General features: G+C 32.1%; 1 protein-coding gene across 1 annotated transcript; it reads left to right on the top strand.

The window, feature by feature from the left end:
• Positions 1-1,066: 1,066 nt before the first annotated feature.
• Positions 1,067-17,837, top strand: LOC111045142 (venom allergen 5). Its single transcript, XM_039421720.1, has 6 exons — positions 1,067-1,157; positions 5,219-5,300; positions 13,317-13,489; positions 15,387-15,490; positions 16,714-16,817; positions 17,554-17,837. Exons 1-5 carry the CDS (start codon positions 1,146-1,148, stop codon positions 16,811-16,813), a joined length of 471 nt encoding a protein of 156 aa, XP_039277654.1. The 5' UTR covers positions 1,067-1,145; the 3' UTR covers positions 16,814-16,817; positions 17,554-17,837.
• The last annotated feature ends 321 nt before the right edge of the window (positions 17,838-18,158 follow it).

The raw sequence follows: 18,158 nt of genomic DNA, 5'->3' as shown, positions 1-18,158 counted from the left end.
AAAATAAAGGTAAATTAAATCATTTCAGGATTCAATGACTAAGGTGCCCTTCACTACATAATAGGAAATTCGTATTAATAGATTTCACAGTAGATATACCTTGGCATTTTTCATGAGCTGGCTTTCTGTTCTATAAATGAATCCTTCCACTGCTATTTATGATTATAATAAGGCAATTATTTCAAACTGAAGAGATCCACATTTGTTAATACTGATTTATCTTGATATTAATTCCCAAAACTACGTTCAATGCATCAACTACTTTACTCCAGAGGGGACTAAGAAAATCATCTCTATTCTTACTAATAATTACATCTCTTACCAAAAGTATTTTCATAATTAATGATTATTTTCGAAATGCTAAATTATTTATTATTCTTATTCATAACTAAATAATTAAATCTTATTCTTAATTCATAATTAATAATCATTTTCGAAATGCTAAATTACAAATAAAATGGATGATTAACATACGTTATAGATATAGATATAATCTATAGGTATAGATAGTAATCTCTTCTATATTTAGGTTTACAGAATGATATCTTCTACTATTGCCACAGCTCGAACAATAAAAGCTAATGTGTGGAGAATTATTGATAGAACGGAGGGGTGGTAGTCTGTTCATATGCTTATATAGGGGCTGTGTTTCATTTAACGTTATCTTAGACATTCATCACTAAACTATTACAGTTCTCAATTTACTACTTTTATTGTTATTGCAACTCCCAATAGTTAATTATACTTCTAATACTATATAATATTTTTCACACTTCACCGTTCAATACTATTTAAAACTCATCTATAATAATCTAGCACTTTCCCCATCGTCTCTCCTCTACTCCTTATTTTTTCTTTCTCGTTTCTCTTCTTGATCTTATATTTATAATGATTACTTGAATATTGTTGTTTGCGATGATGATTAGTATTCTTTTCTATTCTTCTTCTTCTTCTTCTTCTTTTCTTCTTCTTCTTCTTCTTCTTCTTCTTCTTTCTTCTTTTCTTCTTCTTCTTCTTCTTCTTTTCTTCTTCTTTTCTTCTTCTTCTTCTTTTCTTCTTCTTCTTTTCAGATGTAATTAAAGCCCATACGACTACCGTGCTACAGTTGCACTGGTCAGCTTGATGATCAACCTCCAGCTCAGAATATGCAGGAAATGGTATGTTGAATTTGATGAAGTTATTGAAAATATTGTAAGGGAATGGAATTGAGATTGATCTGTAGGACAAGGCCTATATTCTATCTATTTGAACTTTTGAGTGGTATCAAAAAAGTTTTAAAGTTGCGTTTAATGGGCCTTTGATATATTATTAGAATTTATGGTTACAGTAATAATATTACGAATGCACACATTATTTCAATTTTGAAACATAGGGCAAGCGTTTCAAAAAAAGGTTCTAGAATAGTGAAATCAATAGAAGCTTGATAGGTACAATGGGATGTAACAACCTATTGTTCATAACAACTATAATACTGTACCTTGAAATACTGTATAGGCCTATCTGTGTCTGGTAGTTTTTGTTTATTCAGTTACCATGGAACTTGGGATATCTATCAATTTTTCACTTTTACCTTTCAATTTGATCATAATGTCTTCAAAACAGTCTAGTTCGACAGGAATTAGATGGGAATCAGTTTGATAGGATTTCTTATGAATTTCTTCATGATATTTCAAAATTGTCTACAATTCGTAGGTCTACCATAGTTTAAATACACTCGTATTCATAAGTTTCATTATGTTGTAGGGTAGACTGGGGTTAACTGAACATGGCGGGTTAACTGAACATTGCACTTTACTACTACCTGGTGGTGAAACTATACACTATTTATGCATCATTCTATGACGAAGACAGTGCCTCTCTATCTTATCTAGCTTTGTGTTCAATACAGCTGTTTGCTTGGAGGTTATGTCCAGAAACGTGTTTGGTGTTGGGAAATGTAAATTTTGACAAGTCACGAACGAAGTTTGAAATTGATATTAATGTACCGAGAATATTTCTGGTAAGTTTCTCATTGTTTTTCTCATTCCTTTTAGAACAATTTCCACTGATTACATATTGATTTACCTAACTACAAATTATTTTCAAAGGTTTTATTTCTCATAAGTCATGATGGGGTTAATGAACACGCCAAGGTGGGGTTAGCTGGACATGACCAGTTAACCCCATTAAAATAAATAAAGATGAGAGTTAAAGTGAAGATGAAAGTGTTAATTATAAAATTATAGTTGAAGTAATTATTGAATAAATAATTCAAATAATAGCCTAAATGTCTTCAATAACTACTTTCACAAATTATTGTTAGGCTAGTAGAGAGTAGGCCTACCTACTTATAGCCTAGTAGGTTAGTCTATAGTTGCAGTGATTGAAACTTGGAGAAAATTTGTGAAGATGAGAGCTCAGAAGTTCAAATGCTAATTTTATAAAATGAAAAGTCAAACTGATTAAATTAAAATACACTGTATATCCTGCTTTTACTAATATTATTGTTAATAATTTGACTACCTACCTATTTTTAATAACTATTCAATGAATTTATCCTTTTTTTTGTGCAGGATTCAACTAACTTATCATGCCTCGTAACAGAAGAAGGACTACCAACAACAGAGAATATTCCACTGATGTACTAAAAGAAGCCATCAAGAAATGTCTGAAGGTGCAAAAATAAAACCAACTGCAGAAGCTGCTGGAATTCCACGCCCCACTCTAATTCGGTATGTTCAGAAGGCCAAAGCAACTTCACTGGAACAGATAACATTTGAACAAAATGTTCATCTACAAATATTCAAACCTGAGGAAGAAAAATTACTTGCAGATTATGTGACTGAGGCATCCAATTTTCATTACGGCTTGACTAACCTTAGAGCAAGATCTTTGGCTTTTGATTTTGCTCAAGTGAACAACATTGAGGTTCCTGCAGGCTGGAAATTGAAAAGAGCAGCAGGCAAAGACTGGTTGAGATCTTTCATGCAACGTCACAAATTATCATTTCGCACTCCAGAGGCAGTTAGTTTAAGTCGTGCTACAAGTTTCAATGAAGCAAATGTGAAACGATTTTATGATAACCTTCGAGAATTGAAGGAGAAATATAACTTCCTCCCTCAAGAAATCTACAATTTAGATGAGACCAGCTGTGTAACAGTTCATCGTCCACCAAAAGTAATTGCTCCAAAAGGGAAAAAGACAGTCTCACAGATGACCTCTGCTGAACGTGGAACACTGGTAACCATGGTTGCCATTATTGGTGCCACAGGCAAAGCAGTTCCTCCATTTTTGATATTTCCGCGAGTTCACTACAAGGATCATATGCTCAATAATGCTCCTCCTGGCAGCAAAGGTGCAGCTAATGTGTCAGGCTGGATGATTTCAGACTTATTTTTGCCTGTTTTGGAACACTTTGTTGCACATGAAAGGCCATCACAAGAAAATCCAAAGCTCATATTATTGGATAACCATGAGTCCCATCTCAGCATATCTGCTATTGACTATGCACGTGCGAATGGAATCATCTTACTAACATTACCTCCACATACCAGCCACAAGTTACAGCCACTTGATGAAGCAGTTTTCAAATCTTTCAAGACATTTTTCAACCACGCAGCTGACAAATGGTTAATTAATCACCCAGGCTCTACCATAAGCATATATGAAATTGCAGAGTTAGTTGGTGAAGCATTTCCCAAAAGTTTCACACCACACAACATTTGTAGTGGGTTCAAAAAAACTGGAATTGAACCATTTGATTCTCACGTTTTTGGCCCAGAAGACTACCTTTGCTCTTACGTTACAGATCGGCCAGATCCAACCAATGTGCGAGCAATTGATGAACTTTCTATTTCAATACCTTCTACCTCCACATCAGAAACGCCAACATCATCCAAAGTGTCTGTAGGCCTACCCCAGGTTACTCCTCAAGAAGTGCGACCTCATCCAAAAGCAGGAGCTCGAAAGATGACAACAAACCGAGCAAAGTCAACTTCAGTTGTTTTAACATCGACTCCAGAAAAGAGAAAATTGGAAGAAAAGTTCAAACTGAAAGAAGAAAATGCAGCTAAGAAGAAGCTAGCCAGAGAGAGGAAGATATTGAAATTAACTATTCCAACCATTCCATCAAAGAAACCAAACTCAAGCAGAAATCTGTTTGATAATGAGAAGCCTGGAGATTCCTCTGATTCAATGGAATCTGAAGATGTATCACTTCATGATTCTGACTCATCACTTGGAGTAACTGATTCTGATGAACTACCAGAAGAGTTGGAGGAGGGTGCATTTTGCATAGTGAAAATTTATGGAAAAACTAAAAATAACTTTCGTTTCTATGTTTGTCAAATTGATAAAGCACACTCAGAGGGTTATGATGTAACTTTTTTCAAAAGGGTCACAGGAACATTCAAATTCCAGGTTACTGAGGAAACAGGATTTGTAAAGCCTCCAGATTGCATGATAAACTTACCTGATCCAACAAAATTTAAGACTGGAAGATTCACAGGGATGTTTTCTTTTAATTTCGATTTTGATGAGTTCAGTCCCCTTTTTTAATGTATTTAAAGAATAATGTTGAGTCTATTTTCTGATATTTTATTGAAAAAAGTGCCTTAGACTTATTAAACACCATTGAGAATTTATGGAATCCTATTAAAACACTTATAAATATTTTAATGCCAAATTCATAGTTAAATATGGTATAAAACCAGAATATTATACTAAAACCAATGTTTCAGTAAAATGTTTTTGTACTAATTTGAACATGTCAATTACTATTTCAATGTTTCTTACTATTAAAAATTAAAAAAAAACTAAAATTTTCTATTTTTTTCATTCAAAAATGTTATATTACACCAGTGTTCAGTTAACCCATCCTTCATGTTCAGTTAACCCACCCCATTGGGTTAACTGAACACTTTCCCATTTTCCAGAAAATCAAATATTGAGAAAGATAGATATGAAATTTCGTGTTTTAACATTTTTTTTTACAATCTTCAAAGTACACTGAAGACATTCCTCTTTACAGAATTTCTCTATCTATAACCAAAAAAATTAGGCGATTTTCCAAAAAAAAGGTGTTCAGTTAACCCCAGTCTACCCTAGTGATTATCTTTATTTGTTTTTCCAACTTTCATTCCCTAAAAATGATTAAATTGTGTGGTGAGGTACCGTAATAATTTCCAATCAACTGATACTCGACTAGTCTAATTATTATTCTTTCAATATTGTTCTCTAGACATGGGATAACAAACTGGCTGAGAGAGCACAATATTGGGCCGATCAGTGCAACTTTAAGCATGATGAAAATAGAGAGAAAAGTGAGTATTTTCACAATGTTTATCTGATATTTCCCTTAGAAACTATTGAAAGATTTAGAATAAATACTGAACTCTATACAAAACTTGAGATATTCTTCCAAGGAAAAGGAAATAATTCAGAGTAACTACCTGCAAATCTCAGTAAATGTTTTGAAATTTCAACAGTTTTCCTGAATACGGTTGATGTGATTCAGATAATCATCTACTATCTACATCCCGGATGAACATCTGGGTACCTATTCTGTGATGTGGGCGCTAAGCTCGAAATTGGGCAGAAAATGGCAGATGAAAAAAGCAAAAATAATATTATGAAGAAATAAATTAATATGAAATTCTGTGATTCATAGGGGAAAATATCAAATACAGTTCTAAAAAAAGGTTAGAATGTACCTTTATTACAGCAGATGGTATAGTGGAGAAATAGTTATTTGTATATCCAGAGTGAAAAATGCCACTTTTTTCCCTGAAGGGAAAGATTTTCAAGGGAACAATTACCCTGAGGGAGAGAAAGCATTTTTCACTCGTGATATACACAACATTTTTCCTCCACCTATGTTTTTATAAAAACTGTGAATAAAATAATTTTTAAAAACTTACGTGACCATTGTGTTACAACATAACCTAAAAAGTAAACAGATGGCTTGTAATCACAGTTCGTCACCGACGCACCGACGGCGCTATGTGGCCGACTCAAGTACAACACTATGATGAAGTTCCCGTATCAAATTTGATTAGTTAATGAGGAATATTTTGTTGGCTAGTTGTAGTATAACAACATAATGTTTTTTGAATTTGTTATTACTGTTACTAAGTCTCCAAACAAAAACTCATTCCAATTCGAAACCTGTAAAGTTCAAGTTATTAAAAACCTTTCTAAAGGTATTGAATACTTATATATACCGTATATATATCCCAGGTAACACAGAAACGTTGAAATAACGTTAGAAACACGTAATACCTTAACGTTGAAAAGACCAAGAATCAAGAATCAAGAATTTTATTGGCCATAAAACAACATTACAAAAATGTAAGCAATAGGCTTCGTCAATAATAAGTAAAATATCACAAGTTGGACTATAAAATGAACAAATTTACAAATACACATTGAAATATTGTAGTAAAATAACACGAGTTGGACTATAGAAACGAACAAAATTACACATATATACATTGAAATAACCCAGGTACTCATTGACAGAATAGAAAGCTTCAGACTTGAGCCATTTATCAACAGAAATACAAAACGTTTTCAATGGTAACTTCTTAACATTATCTGGTGGTAAATTAAACATGCGAATTTGTAGGTACTTATGACTTTTTAGAGTTTTAGTCAATCTAACTGTAGGTCTAGTTATATCGTCCCTATGTCTAGTATAATGTGAATGTATAGAAATATTTTTATCAAAATTAGACAGATTTTTCTTTACTGAGATTAAATTATAATATATATACAGACAAGGCAATGTCATAATTTTGTGTTCTACAAAAATTCCTCTACAAGATTCATTGTATTTCATACCAAATATAACTCTAAGTGCTTTCTTTTGCCATATAAATGCTTTTTTTGAAGAAGATGAGTTGCCCCACAGTTTTACTCCATAAATCAAGTGTGAATGGAAAAGACCAAAGTAAATCATTTTAATTACATCAAGGTTCACACAATATTTCAGTCTTCGTAAGAGAAATGTTACTCTAGAAAGCTTTTTACATAAATTCACTAGGTGATACTCCCAGCTGAGTTTACTATCTAAGTACATTCCTAGTAACTTTACAGGCTTGAAAACATCATCATTCAGATTCAGGTTACCAGTACTTACATTGTTGAGAGAAAATATTATTTGTTCTGTTTTGCTCTCATTTACCTTAAGTAAGTTGGCATTGAACCATACCTTAGACTCATCCATAGCCCTTCCAAGCGTATCCTGAACAGTTTTTATATCAACGTCCTTATGAACCAGAGTGGTATCATCTGCATATAATATTGAAAAGACAGAAACATTTTTACTAAAATCATTTACAAAGACCAGAAACAGAAAAGGGCCAAGGACTGATCCTTGAGGAACCCCCATGGTTACATCAAGGAAATTTGAGTTTGCACTATTCAAGCTAACCATTTGTTTTCTATTTTTCAAATAACTCTTGATCAGCATGAGCTCCTTATCTTTAATACCATACTTTTCAAGTTTTTTGCAGAGTATAGAGTGAGAGACACAGTCGAATGCCTTGCTTAAGTCCAATAGTAAAGATCCAACTGGTTGCTTGAGTTCAAAACCATTCAAAACATATTCAACAAGTTTTTCAATTGCATCAATAGTACTATGATTCGGTCTAAAGCCATACTGAGAAGGATAGAACAGCTGGTTGTTAACAAAATATTCATTAAGTTGAATTACAATACATGTCTCAATGATTTTACTTAGTATAGGTACAATTGCAATTGGTCTATAGTTCTGGGGTTCATTAGGATCCCCCTTCTTATAAACAGGTGTAACTTTGGTAACTTTTAGAAAATCAAGAAAAACTCCTTCACTCAGTAGGCTATTGCCATGCTACCAATTTCTCCTGATTCGGTTGGATAGCATTTTTCACCTATTAACCTAATGAAAGTTATCGGCTCCAACGTAATAGATTCTTGATAAACTATGAATGGATCTATCGCCTATGAATGAGAAATCCAGTTTTCAGAGCAAATCAACTTATAATCTTCAGAAGAATTTTGGCAATATACTACACAAATACACAAAGAACAAAGAATAAATTATTAATCATAAATCAGCTGTCGAGTTGACTATAAATCGCATGCCATGACGCATGCAATTCAATATCTCAATGTAACTTGGTAAAAAATCAACAGCTGTGTAGACTACAAATTGCTTGCCTCATTGAATGCAATTTTTATGCACTATTAAATAGGAAGCTAAGAACGTAGTATAACAGCTTGTCTGTGCGCCTAGATGTCTTCTGGTTTTCTCGCGCTTAATTCCGGAAAGCGTTATAAAATAATGATAATTAAATCTTGTGTAAGCATGATCTGATCAAATAAGTAGTTGGTGTATCAGTGTGGATGTGCATAATTATGGTTTGGGACGTCGTTCAGTTATGAATGTTATTTATTCTATTGATAAAAGTTTTCTTCATTATTTTGTTATTATACTCTTTAATTTTTATAAGTTTTGGAATTTTGAAATCTCAATTTGTTTTATTTTTACTTTTTCCATTAGTCCAGTCAAATGGTCGTTTTTCAGGAAACAGCCCCGGAAGAATTTTTCTCGACGGTTCTATATGTATTTTGGGGCGCTGAATTCGAATCTGAAATTTTCTGACACGCCAGAGGTCGGCTTCACCACTAAAACCCCCAAAATTGCGGACTTTTTTCAATTTTCCCATTTTATCTCGTGAACCTTGCGTTTCTGAAAAAAAATCATTCGTGAAAAAAATAAGGAGAATAAAATGTCCAATAAATTGAGTTGTCGCGCAGGATTCTACCATTTTTGGTTCCGGAGATACGAATTTTTCAAAAAAAGGGGTATTTTTTAAGGGGTTTTCAAAATTATGCAAACCTACCACTTCTACCCTAAACAACATGGATATTTTTGTAGAATAGATAGAAAACCACACATCACGTGAAAGGACAATTCATTATGAACAGGATTCCTTAGGAATTTTCGAATTTAGTAGTGGTGGGAGGGGGAAAATACCAAAGAATAGAAAATCTTGTCCTACAGCCAAAATACAATTTTTTCATTATAATACCTTTTCAAGGCCTCCCTAACAGAAAATACATATTTCGGCTGAAATCATCTCACGCGGGCTATTTTCTATGAGAATCACCCGTTAGAAACATTAAATTTCAGTATTTCCTAGTGGGGGGTAAGTCATAAGGATACGTCAAGGATCGAAACTTTAAACACTTATAACTCTTGACAGAATGGTCAGATCTTTTAGTACTACAGCTCATTTTTCTCAGCTCGTCAAGGCGGTTCAAAATCATATATCATATTTGATCAAAAAATAAAATAATCCATTTTTAGTGTATTTTAGCCCCTATTTGAATACGGTACACAGAAAAATGGCCAATTTCTATATTCAAAACTGTGTCTCGGTAACCCGGAATGATAAAAAATGGTACATGGTCTTGATTCAAAGAACAGAATCTCCTTTTTCATGTGACGTGAATGAGTTTTGTAAAAATATAATAGTGAGGTAAGATACGTTTGATTCAAAAAATCAAGAAATTTGCGATATTTTCCTCATTTTCACAGTCTAGACAGTTTTTTGATAATAAACAGTCATGCAACATGGGTTTAAGGCAACGTAGCTTATAGACCATGTAATTCTCTTTCATTTGAAACCAATCACAAGTTTCTATCATGTATCTTACTCGTTTTAGAGACTCTTGAATAACAGTAAAATTGCAGAAAAAATGAGAAAATGAAAATTATTATTTTTTCATTTAGCTGTAACTTTTGAACGGTATTGAAATCAGGAAAACGATTCATGGGAGCTGAAAGAAGAGATGATTCTCTACAACATTGACTACTTTTTTCGATTTTTTATCTAAAGTGTTCCACAAGATACGCAACTTTGAATATGCGAAAAATTTTTGATACGTCAATCATTTCCACAGTCTCGTATATTCAAAGTTGCGTATCTTGTGCTTTGCTTTGAACTTGGGCCGTCTTGTTGCCAGTAGGTCTTGAAGGAGATTAGCTTTTGATGTTAGCATTTTTTATACACCAACCCCAACAGCCATTAGCCGTTTTTACACCGATATCTCGCCGACATGACATACAGACAGGATTTACTCTGATGGACAGTATAAGAGGAGGCTGCGGTTTATAACTGCGCGAGGTCTACTGTTCACAGAACTACTAGTTAGTAAACATAGGCTAACTACTTCAGACATATAGTCATGAACATCAGCTCAAAACACTCCTTAATACTAGAATTTATGTGTTTCAAGATGAATAACAGATACAAATCTTGAAAACTAAAAACGATACTCATCTTTTTTGGGATATCATGTTGTGTGGCTTTTTTATATTCATACTAATTTAGCTCTCTGAACAAGAAAAGAACCAAATTGAAACTTCACAGACGATTTATAGCTTCACAAAATTTTGTAAGAAAGCTTATAACTACACATTAAAACATTTTAACATCAAACTTATTAATAAAATTCAAGAGAGCAAAATTTACAACACCACACCAGTTTGCCATTTTCTTTGCAGAGACTCCAACAAAGCGGAAAATCTCCGACTAGAAGGGTACCCACTAGTACGACAAACCACTCGGTCGACGTTGTAAACAAGTGATTGTCTCCCCCTCTGACATATTCACATTATTAATCAATACTATTCTAAGCAGAGAGAAGAGAAAAAAGTCAGAGAACGGCTTAGTATCTCATAAAAAGAAGTTATTTAAAGGTGGGTATAATTGGGGATGTTACTTGAATTGTAAATAATACTTTAATGTGACTTTAAAAATCTGGTCCGCCAACTTGGATCCACCATTTTGAATGCAACTTTATTCTTTTAAATAGGAAGGTGACATGATTTCTATACGGAATTTCAAGGAAAAATGAATGGCGAAAACCGCACATCAATATCGCAAACCGTTCAGAAGATATTCACATTAACAATATCAGTACCATGCGAATCAGAAATGAAATACATGAGTGGTATTGATTAATAATGTGAATAGCTTCTAAACGGTTAGAGATATAGATGTTCGGTATTTGCCATTCATTTTTTCTTGAAATCCCGTTTCGAAATCATGTATCACATGACCACCTTCCAATTAAAAAAAAAGTTGCATTCAAAATGGCGGATCCAAGATGGCGGACCAGATTTTTAAAGTCATAGTAAAGTAGTATTATTTTCAATTCGAGTAACATCCCCAATCACACTCACCTTGGAATCACTTCTTTTTATGAGATACTAAGCCGTTCTCAGACTTTTTTCTCTTATTTCTGCTTAGAATAGTATTGATTAATAATGTGAATATTTCCAAAACGGTTTGAGATATCGATATGCGGTTTCCGCCATTCATTTTTTCTTGGAATTCTCTATCGAAATCATGTATCGCATGACCACCTTCCTATTTAAAAAAAATGAAGTTGCATTCAATATGGCGGATTCAAGATGGCTGACCAGATTTTTAAAGTCATTGTAAAGTAGTTTTTCAATTTGAGTAGGATCCCCAATCACACCCACCATCAAATAACCTCTGTGTATGAGATATTAAGCCGCTCTCGGACTTTTCACCCACTCTGTATATACCTATATAGATATAGATAGATACCTATATATGTATATACCTGTATATACCTATATAGATACCTACAAGTTGTTTGACATTACAGACATTTTTTTCCTGGAGGAATCGGCTCATTTTGGGAGGAACATGTGAATAGTCTCTGTAAAAAACTCTCAAGGGTCACATACCTCCTCAAAAGATTAAATAGTTCTGTTAATCTGCAAGTATTGTTGATGACCTATCACGGACTTTTCCATTCTCATCTTGGTTATGGGATAAGAATGTGGGGCAATTGCCCAACACATAAAAAAGTTTTCATATGGCAGAAAAGGGCAGTTAGAGCTATTTTGAACCTTTCCCCAAGAGAAACTTGCAAGCCTCACTTCATCAAACTGGGTATACTGACTCTGCCATCTCTATATATATATTCCAATTTGATAAGTGTAAAGAAGAATTCTAACAACTTTCACAAACATAATGAATAGCATGCTTACAATACTAGGAATAGGGAAAAAAATTATGAAACCAAATCTCAGATTGAGTAAGAGCATGAAAAGCTACCCCTATTTACAGTTGTTATTTTACAATAAACTACCAATTGAAGTTAAGAACCTGCCTCAAGAAAAATTTAAAGTTGTCATTTCACAAATGCTAAAAGAAAAGGCTTACTACTCTACTGAAGAGTTTTTAATTGATAGCATATAACGTTTTCTACTTAGAATAAAAATGTGACTTACATTGTAAGAATAGTATTGTGATTACTATGTTATGACTTTATATAGTAGTACTAGTTGTAGTGTTAGTCTTTGTGTTTCTCTTTTAATATATTACGAATTGCTATTTATCTATATGCTGTGTAAATGTAATGTTTCGAAATATTTTGCTATACCTACTGATATTATTGAAAATGTTCATTCAAGTTTTTATTAAGAATAAGATGTTGACGAAAAATGTATTTATGCTAGTGACTTACATCATGTAATCTTGAACTTTTGACGAGCCCTGAAATGTACTGTACAAATGTATTTATTGGTCAATAAAACAAATTTATTATTATTATTACTTTCTTGTTAAGTGCAAAAAAAGATTGAGTTATTTATATTTTCTAAGTCTCTCAAAACAGAACTAGTCTTATGTACTAGACCTTCCTTAATAAAAAGGCAAACTACATTAATAATTGTAGACTATAATATATTCCCAAGTAGCAAAACTTATTTCTGAGAAACTTTCTCGCTTCCACCACCTACCGTACTTATCTTTCGAAACAAAAGTTTTTCCAGCATGTCTAAAATTTCATGCTTTCTGCTTGAAATGTCTCGACATTGACGAACATAATCATTAATTAAAAAATAACTATAGGTTGGATAAAAATGATCCATACACCAATAGAAAGGAGACATTCTCCCCGTTAATTTGATATGAAATTATTACTCATCATGATGCCCCATGATTCTGAGAGAGGTGATATTCAAAAGAAAAACAAATTTTCATGATGTTTCCAATTTTATCATAAAAGTTAAATTTTCTTTCAATCCTTCAACCCTGGATCTTTTCTAACACTACTAGGATATCGGGAATGATATTCTATATCCAATTCTGACGTGTGGAGTTGAAAAATTGAGAAAGTTGCAATTTTACATGATTTGGCCAACCCTGTAATTTCTTCGGATGGAGGGCCAAGTCTCAACTTATTTTACACAGATTATAGGATTATTTCTGCTTCCTATTAGACTATTTATTCAAACCTCCACTTTTTAGAAACTGGACAGAATTTGTATATTATCTACTATGGTGGATCACATGCAGAGCGACAACATAACTTCACTGCAGCCATAAAAAGCTGGTACGATGAGAATCAATACTACACATATAAGGAGCTTCAGAAAGGAGACTCCCGTGATCCAAGAACTCAAACTGGTCATTATACTCAGGTAAACTAGTCAGTTCCACTTCAAGAGTTCGCTCAAATCTTGAAATTCCTAGATTATCATGAATAGATAAAAAATTATGGTCGCCAAAGGAAATTAATATTGTATGCTAGGTTTATCAATTTTTATCCAATGGATGATCTTTTTAGTTACGATAGATTATGGTTTAGGAGTGCTTCAAGCTTAATCAGGTTCAATTACTGTGGATTTGAAAAGAATTATTTAAACGGTTATAAAAATTTACCATGTTTCCCTTCCTCTGTTCAACCAAAGGTAATAAGAATTTCAAAATTAAAAAGAAAAACACAATTTTTTTTGAATGGCTTATACGTATCTATAGAATATATATGATTTTTTCAGATAATGTTTCGATTGTGATACTATAAAATCTATTTAGTTTCTAGTATATAAAACCCCTTTTTATCTATCAGTTTCTACTGAATATTATTATATATTTGATATAATATATGTTATAAAAAGTGGTTGACAATTTCTATTCATGTTTCCTATTATGTAATAATACCAAAACATCACACTGGCGTGTTACCAATTTGTCCAATAGGTTTGATAGTATTTCACCTATCACCCAAGGAAAGTCATTGGTTCTAATTATACTAATATCTTGATATATCATGAATGGATTTAATGCCTATGAATAAGAAGTCCAGTTCATAGCACATATCAAATTATAATTTTCAAATGATTAGAAAAAATTCAGTTTACACCAGAACAAATAATCATACATGGACTGAACATAGATTGAACATGATTCAGGTTACAAATATGTTTGATACATTCATCAAAAATAGATTCAAAAGCTTTCACAGAACTCAGAAATTATTGTTTCAAATCTACACCAAAATATAAAACTTATAAACTATCTTCCATTTACAGGTTTTAAGGCAGGCTTATGACTTTTATAATTAAACGAAATATTTAACACAATTGAAAAGAAAGATTGCTGAAATCTATACTTCACAGATGTTCTATAACATCAATAAATTTTATAAAAACATTCAGATGCAAAACAAAACATCTTAAATTTCAATTATTTAGAAAATTCTCAACAGGACACAAACACTTCTACCATTAGCCAAGCCTTTGACAATTTTGAGAGAGACTCCTGAGAGAAATGCCTGAAAGAAACGCCTAAAGCTCCAAAGCGATACATAGACACGTCATCAATTGCCAACCTCACTAATAAAGAATACATACAAGTTTACAAATATTATATCTATCATTTCCAATAAAACTTTATTTTAAAACTGTTTTGAAATTTTTATTTAACCTTTATGTTGTTTAGAATTATGTGTTTATTCAGAAAAAGAACTTTATCATAGTGAGTTATTCAACATTAGTGTATCTGATAAATTCCCAGTAAAATGTTAAGTGAGCATATCGATTACACCAATATTTGCTATCAAGTTCTATTGATATTTTGAATATCGAATTGAAGATTCGATTTTAATTGAGAAAAATGTCATATTACAACACATATTACAACTGTAAAACTATAATGATTTTTATCTGTTGTGAAGCTGTCAAATTGAACTTGTTCTCATCAATGTTGTATAATTTGTTGTGCTTGTGTTGTAGGCCTACTCATTTGTTTTTGTAACAGAATATTAATTGATCAATGCCAATATAGCATATTCGATAAACATGTGACATTATTAAGATAGGTATCCTTTATAGGTCCTCACAAATGTTTTTACAAATATTTCTAAAAATCTCTTCAAGTACCGTATTAGCTCAAGTGACGATTTATTTTCTTATAATGTTGGAATGGTTGAGGTATCTACTGTACCTATGCAATCTACGTTCATGCATTTTACATATTCCATACATTTAGTACTTTATTGCGAAAGATTATTTTTGATGAAAACTGTTCTCATTGAAGGTGGTGTGGGCCAATACTAACAAAGTTGGATGTGGATTTGCCAGCTACTATCACACTGGAAAGAAACAAGACCAAATACTCTATGTGTGCAATTATGCGCCAGCGTAAGTATAGAACATAGTTACGGTATTATCAATTTATATTCTATTAGGTCTAGCCTAATAGAAAATTTTACTGGACAATAACTGAAAAAGGTTTATAATTACATTTATACTTCTATAATGCGTGAGATCCATTCATTTGATTATAAGGGGTACCTTAAACCTGATTCAAATTAACATAAACTAAGATTCCATTCATAGTGATTACCTTCATTATATATAATTATTGATGATAACCTCGACACATATATTATATAGTGAGGTATAATTTTGTAAAGCTTGAAGATTGTTATATTATTGAAAATGTATGAAAAAATAATATGTAATGTTCCTGAATTCATAAATAAACTCCTCTGGATGTGTCGTCCAACATCCAGAGAAATTATTGTAATCATGATAGGGTTTCATCCTGCTAAAAGAGTCTCGTGAGTCACGAGAGAATCAATGACTTGGAGTTAGAACAGAACTAGTCTTATATACTAGACCTTCCTTAATGAAAAGGTAAACTACATTAATTGTAGACTATAATATATTCCCAAGTAGCAAAACTTATTTCTGAGAATCTTTCTCGCTTCCACCACCTACCGTACTTATCTTTCGAAACAAAAGTTTTTCCAGGATGTCTAAAATTTTATGCTTTCTGCTTGAAATGTCTCGACATTGACGAACATAATCATTAATTAAAAAATAACTAAAGGTTGGATATAAGTTTGAATGGGTAACATTCTCACCATAATATTCTAAATATGGACAGTTTCTCGTAACGGTTGTTTCGGAGGCCTACCTCAGGCATTTAGCATATTATTTCATGAGATAATTTTTAATTTTTTCGAGGAAGGCTTTCAGTTTTACTATTGCGTTTGGAGCCGTCCTTATAGTAGTCGAAGTAACTTGTCTTTTATTATGAGTAATCGTACTTCAATTCTTATCTCCATTATCACATAAGTTCCTTACTTAGTTTGAAGGATATAAAAATTCTTCAACAATACATCATGTAAATTATGATGTTCTTCTATCACATCATTATTATCAATATAAGCTATGACCTACACTTTGAATAAATCCACATGAATCATGATGGATCACATGGAACACTCAACGTTTTATCTTTGATATATTCAATTCTCTGGCAATGAAATCATAAGGTTTTTGTATCGCATCATATTATATGAATACATGTTAGACAGTTTGCATGAAAGATCATGAATGGAATACCTTTTTCACAGAGGAAATTACGAAGGAGAGTACCCATACATAAAAGGAGAACCTAATTGTGAAGAAAATGGACTGTCCAACAGCGACATCGATGGGCTCTGTAAGAAATAGGAAAGTAAGTAGCTTCAGTAGAAAAGTAGAAAAATTAGGTAAGGTAACGAAAAATTTAATATGATTTATTATGATACATATATATATATTATATAATTATGTTATGTACAATGATGTAGGCCTGTGTCTTCTATTTTATTATTTTATCCTATGCTATTTCCAATGACTAATGTCTGAGATTATATTCCAAGTACCTAATTAGCATTACCTTACTTGGGAAATAAATACCGTACGTGTAAGATACCGTGTAGTGTAGGCTATCTCTATAACTACAGATATTACTAGGGTTTCATTACAGTAGTTTGATTTGGCACTACAATAAATTTTCTCAATAAAAACCGTTATTTATAAATGTATAAGCTTCAAATTCCAAGTATTTTGATATTTTGACCTTGATACTTGACAATTAATGAAATTTCTTTCTTCTAGGCCTACTACAACATATTAGTAGGGTTTCATCAGTTTGACTTGGCACAATATAATACATTTTCTCAATAAAATCGTTATTTATTTAGCCTCAATGAATTCCAAGTATTTTGCATATTGTATTAATTCCATAATTTAGGTGCTCATTTCAATACGATAATTATTCTTTCCAAATATTTTCAAATCATTTAAGTTTTTCAGTCTACAGTTGAGATAGGCCTACAATCAAATAATTGTGATTCAATATACGATTCATTTTCCTCTGAATACAGCAACTCCTAAAATTAAGTACCTTATAATTTTATTCTTTTCAGATTGAAAATTTTGTCACAGTGATTGGAAGATTAAACTATGAGTCTGAAGATATGATCTGGATGAATATCAAATTTAAAACTATCAAGTAATTTTGCACTCTTCAAAACCAAAAAATAGCAATATAGGCTACTAAATTACTGCCTTTGCTTCCATAATATGGAAGCAAATATTCCATAATATAATAGATATTATCTATAATACTAGCCTATTTCAAGTTAACTCAATGCATGTTGTTTATCTTGTTTATGCAAGTATTATAATTACCTATATGTTAAATAGAAAGTACCCTTTTTGAATTATTCAATCACAACTTGTTCCAACATTGATGCCATTTTAACTTGAAAAATAATTCAGAAAGGGTACTGAGATTTTTATTTTTCTTTATATTTATATTACAAGTAGCCCTATACAGAAAAGAGATAAATAAGATGGCATATCTACCTATATGTTATATGCTACTGGATAATATTCGAATAAATACAGTATATATTTTATAATTGCTTTAAAATGATGTACCTCGATGGAAATAAATACAGTATAATTATGATACTGCAATACTGCACACATATGCTTTACTATGAATGCATTACCTAGGTATCGTTTG

This window comes from Nilaparvata lugens, chromosome 2 (assembly GCF_014356525.2).
Source record: "Nilaparvata lugens isolate BPH chromosome 2, ASM1435652v1, whole genome shotgun sequence".
Classification (NCBI taxonomy): domain Eukaryota; kingdom Metazoa; phylum Arthropoda; class Insecta; order Hemiptera; family Delphacidae; genus Nilaparvata; species Nilaparvata lugens.
Note: the sequence above shows the minus strand (reverse complement) of the source record. Positions and strands in the feature narration are given on the sequence as shown.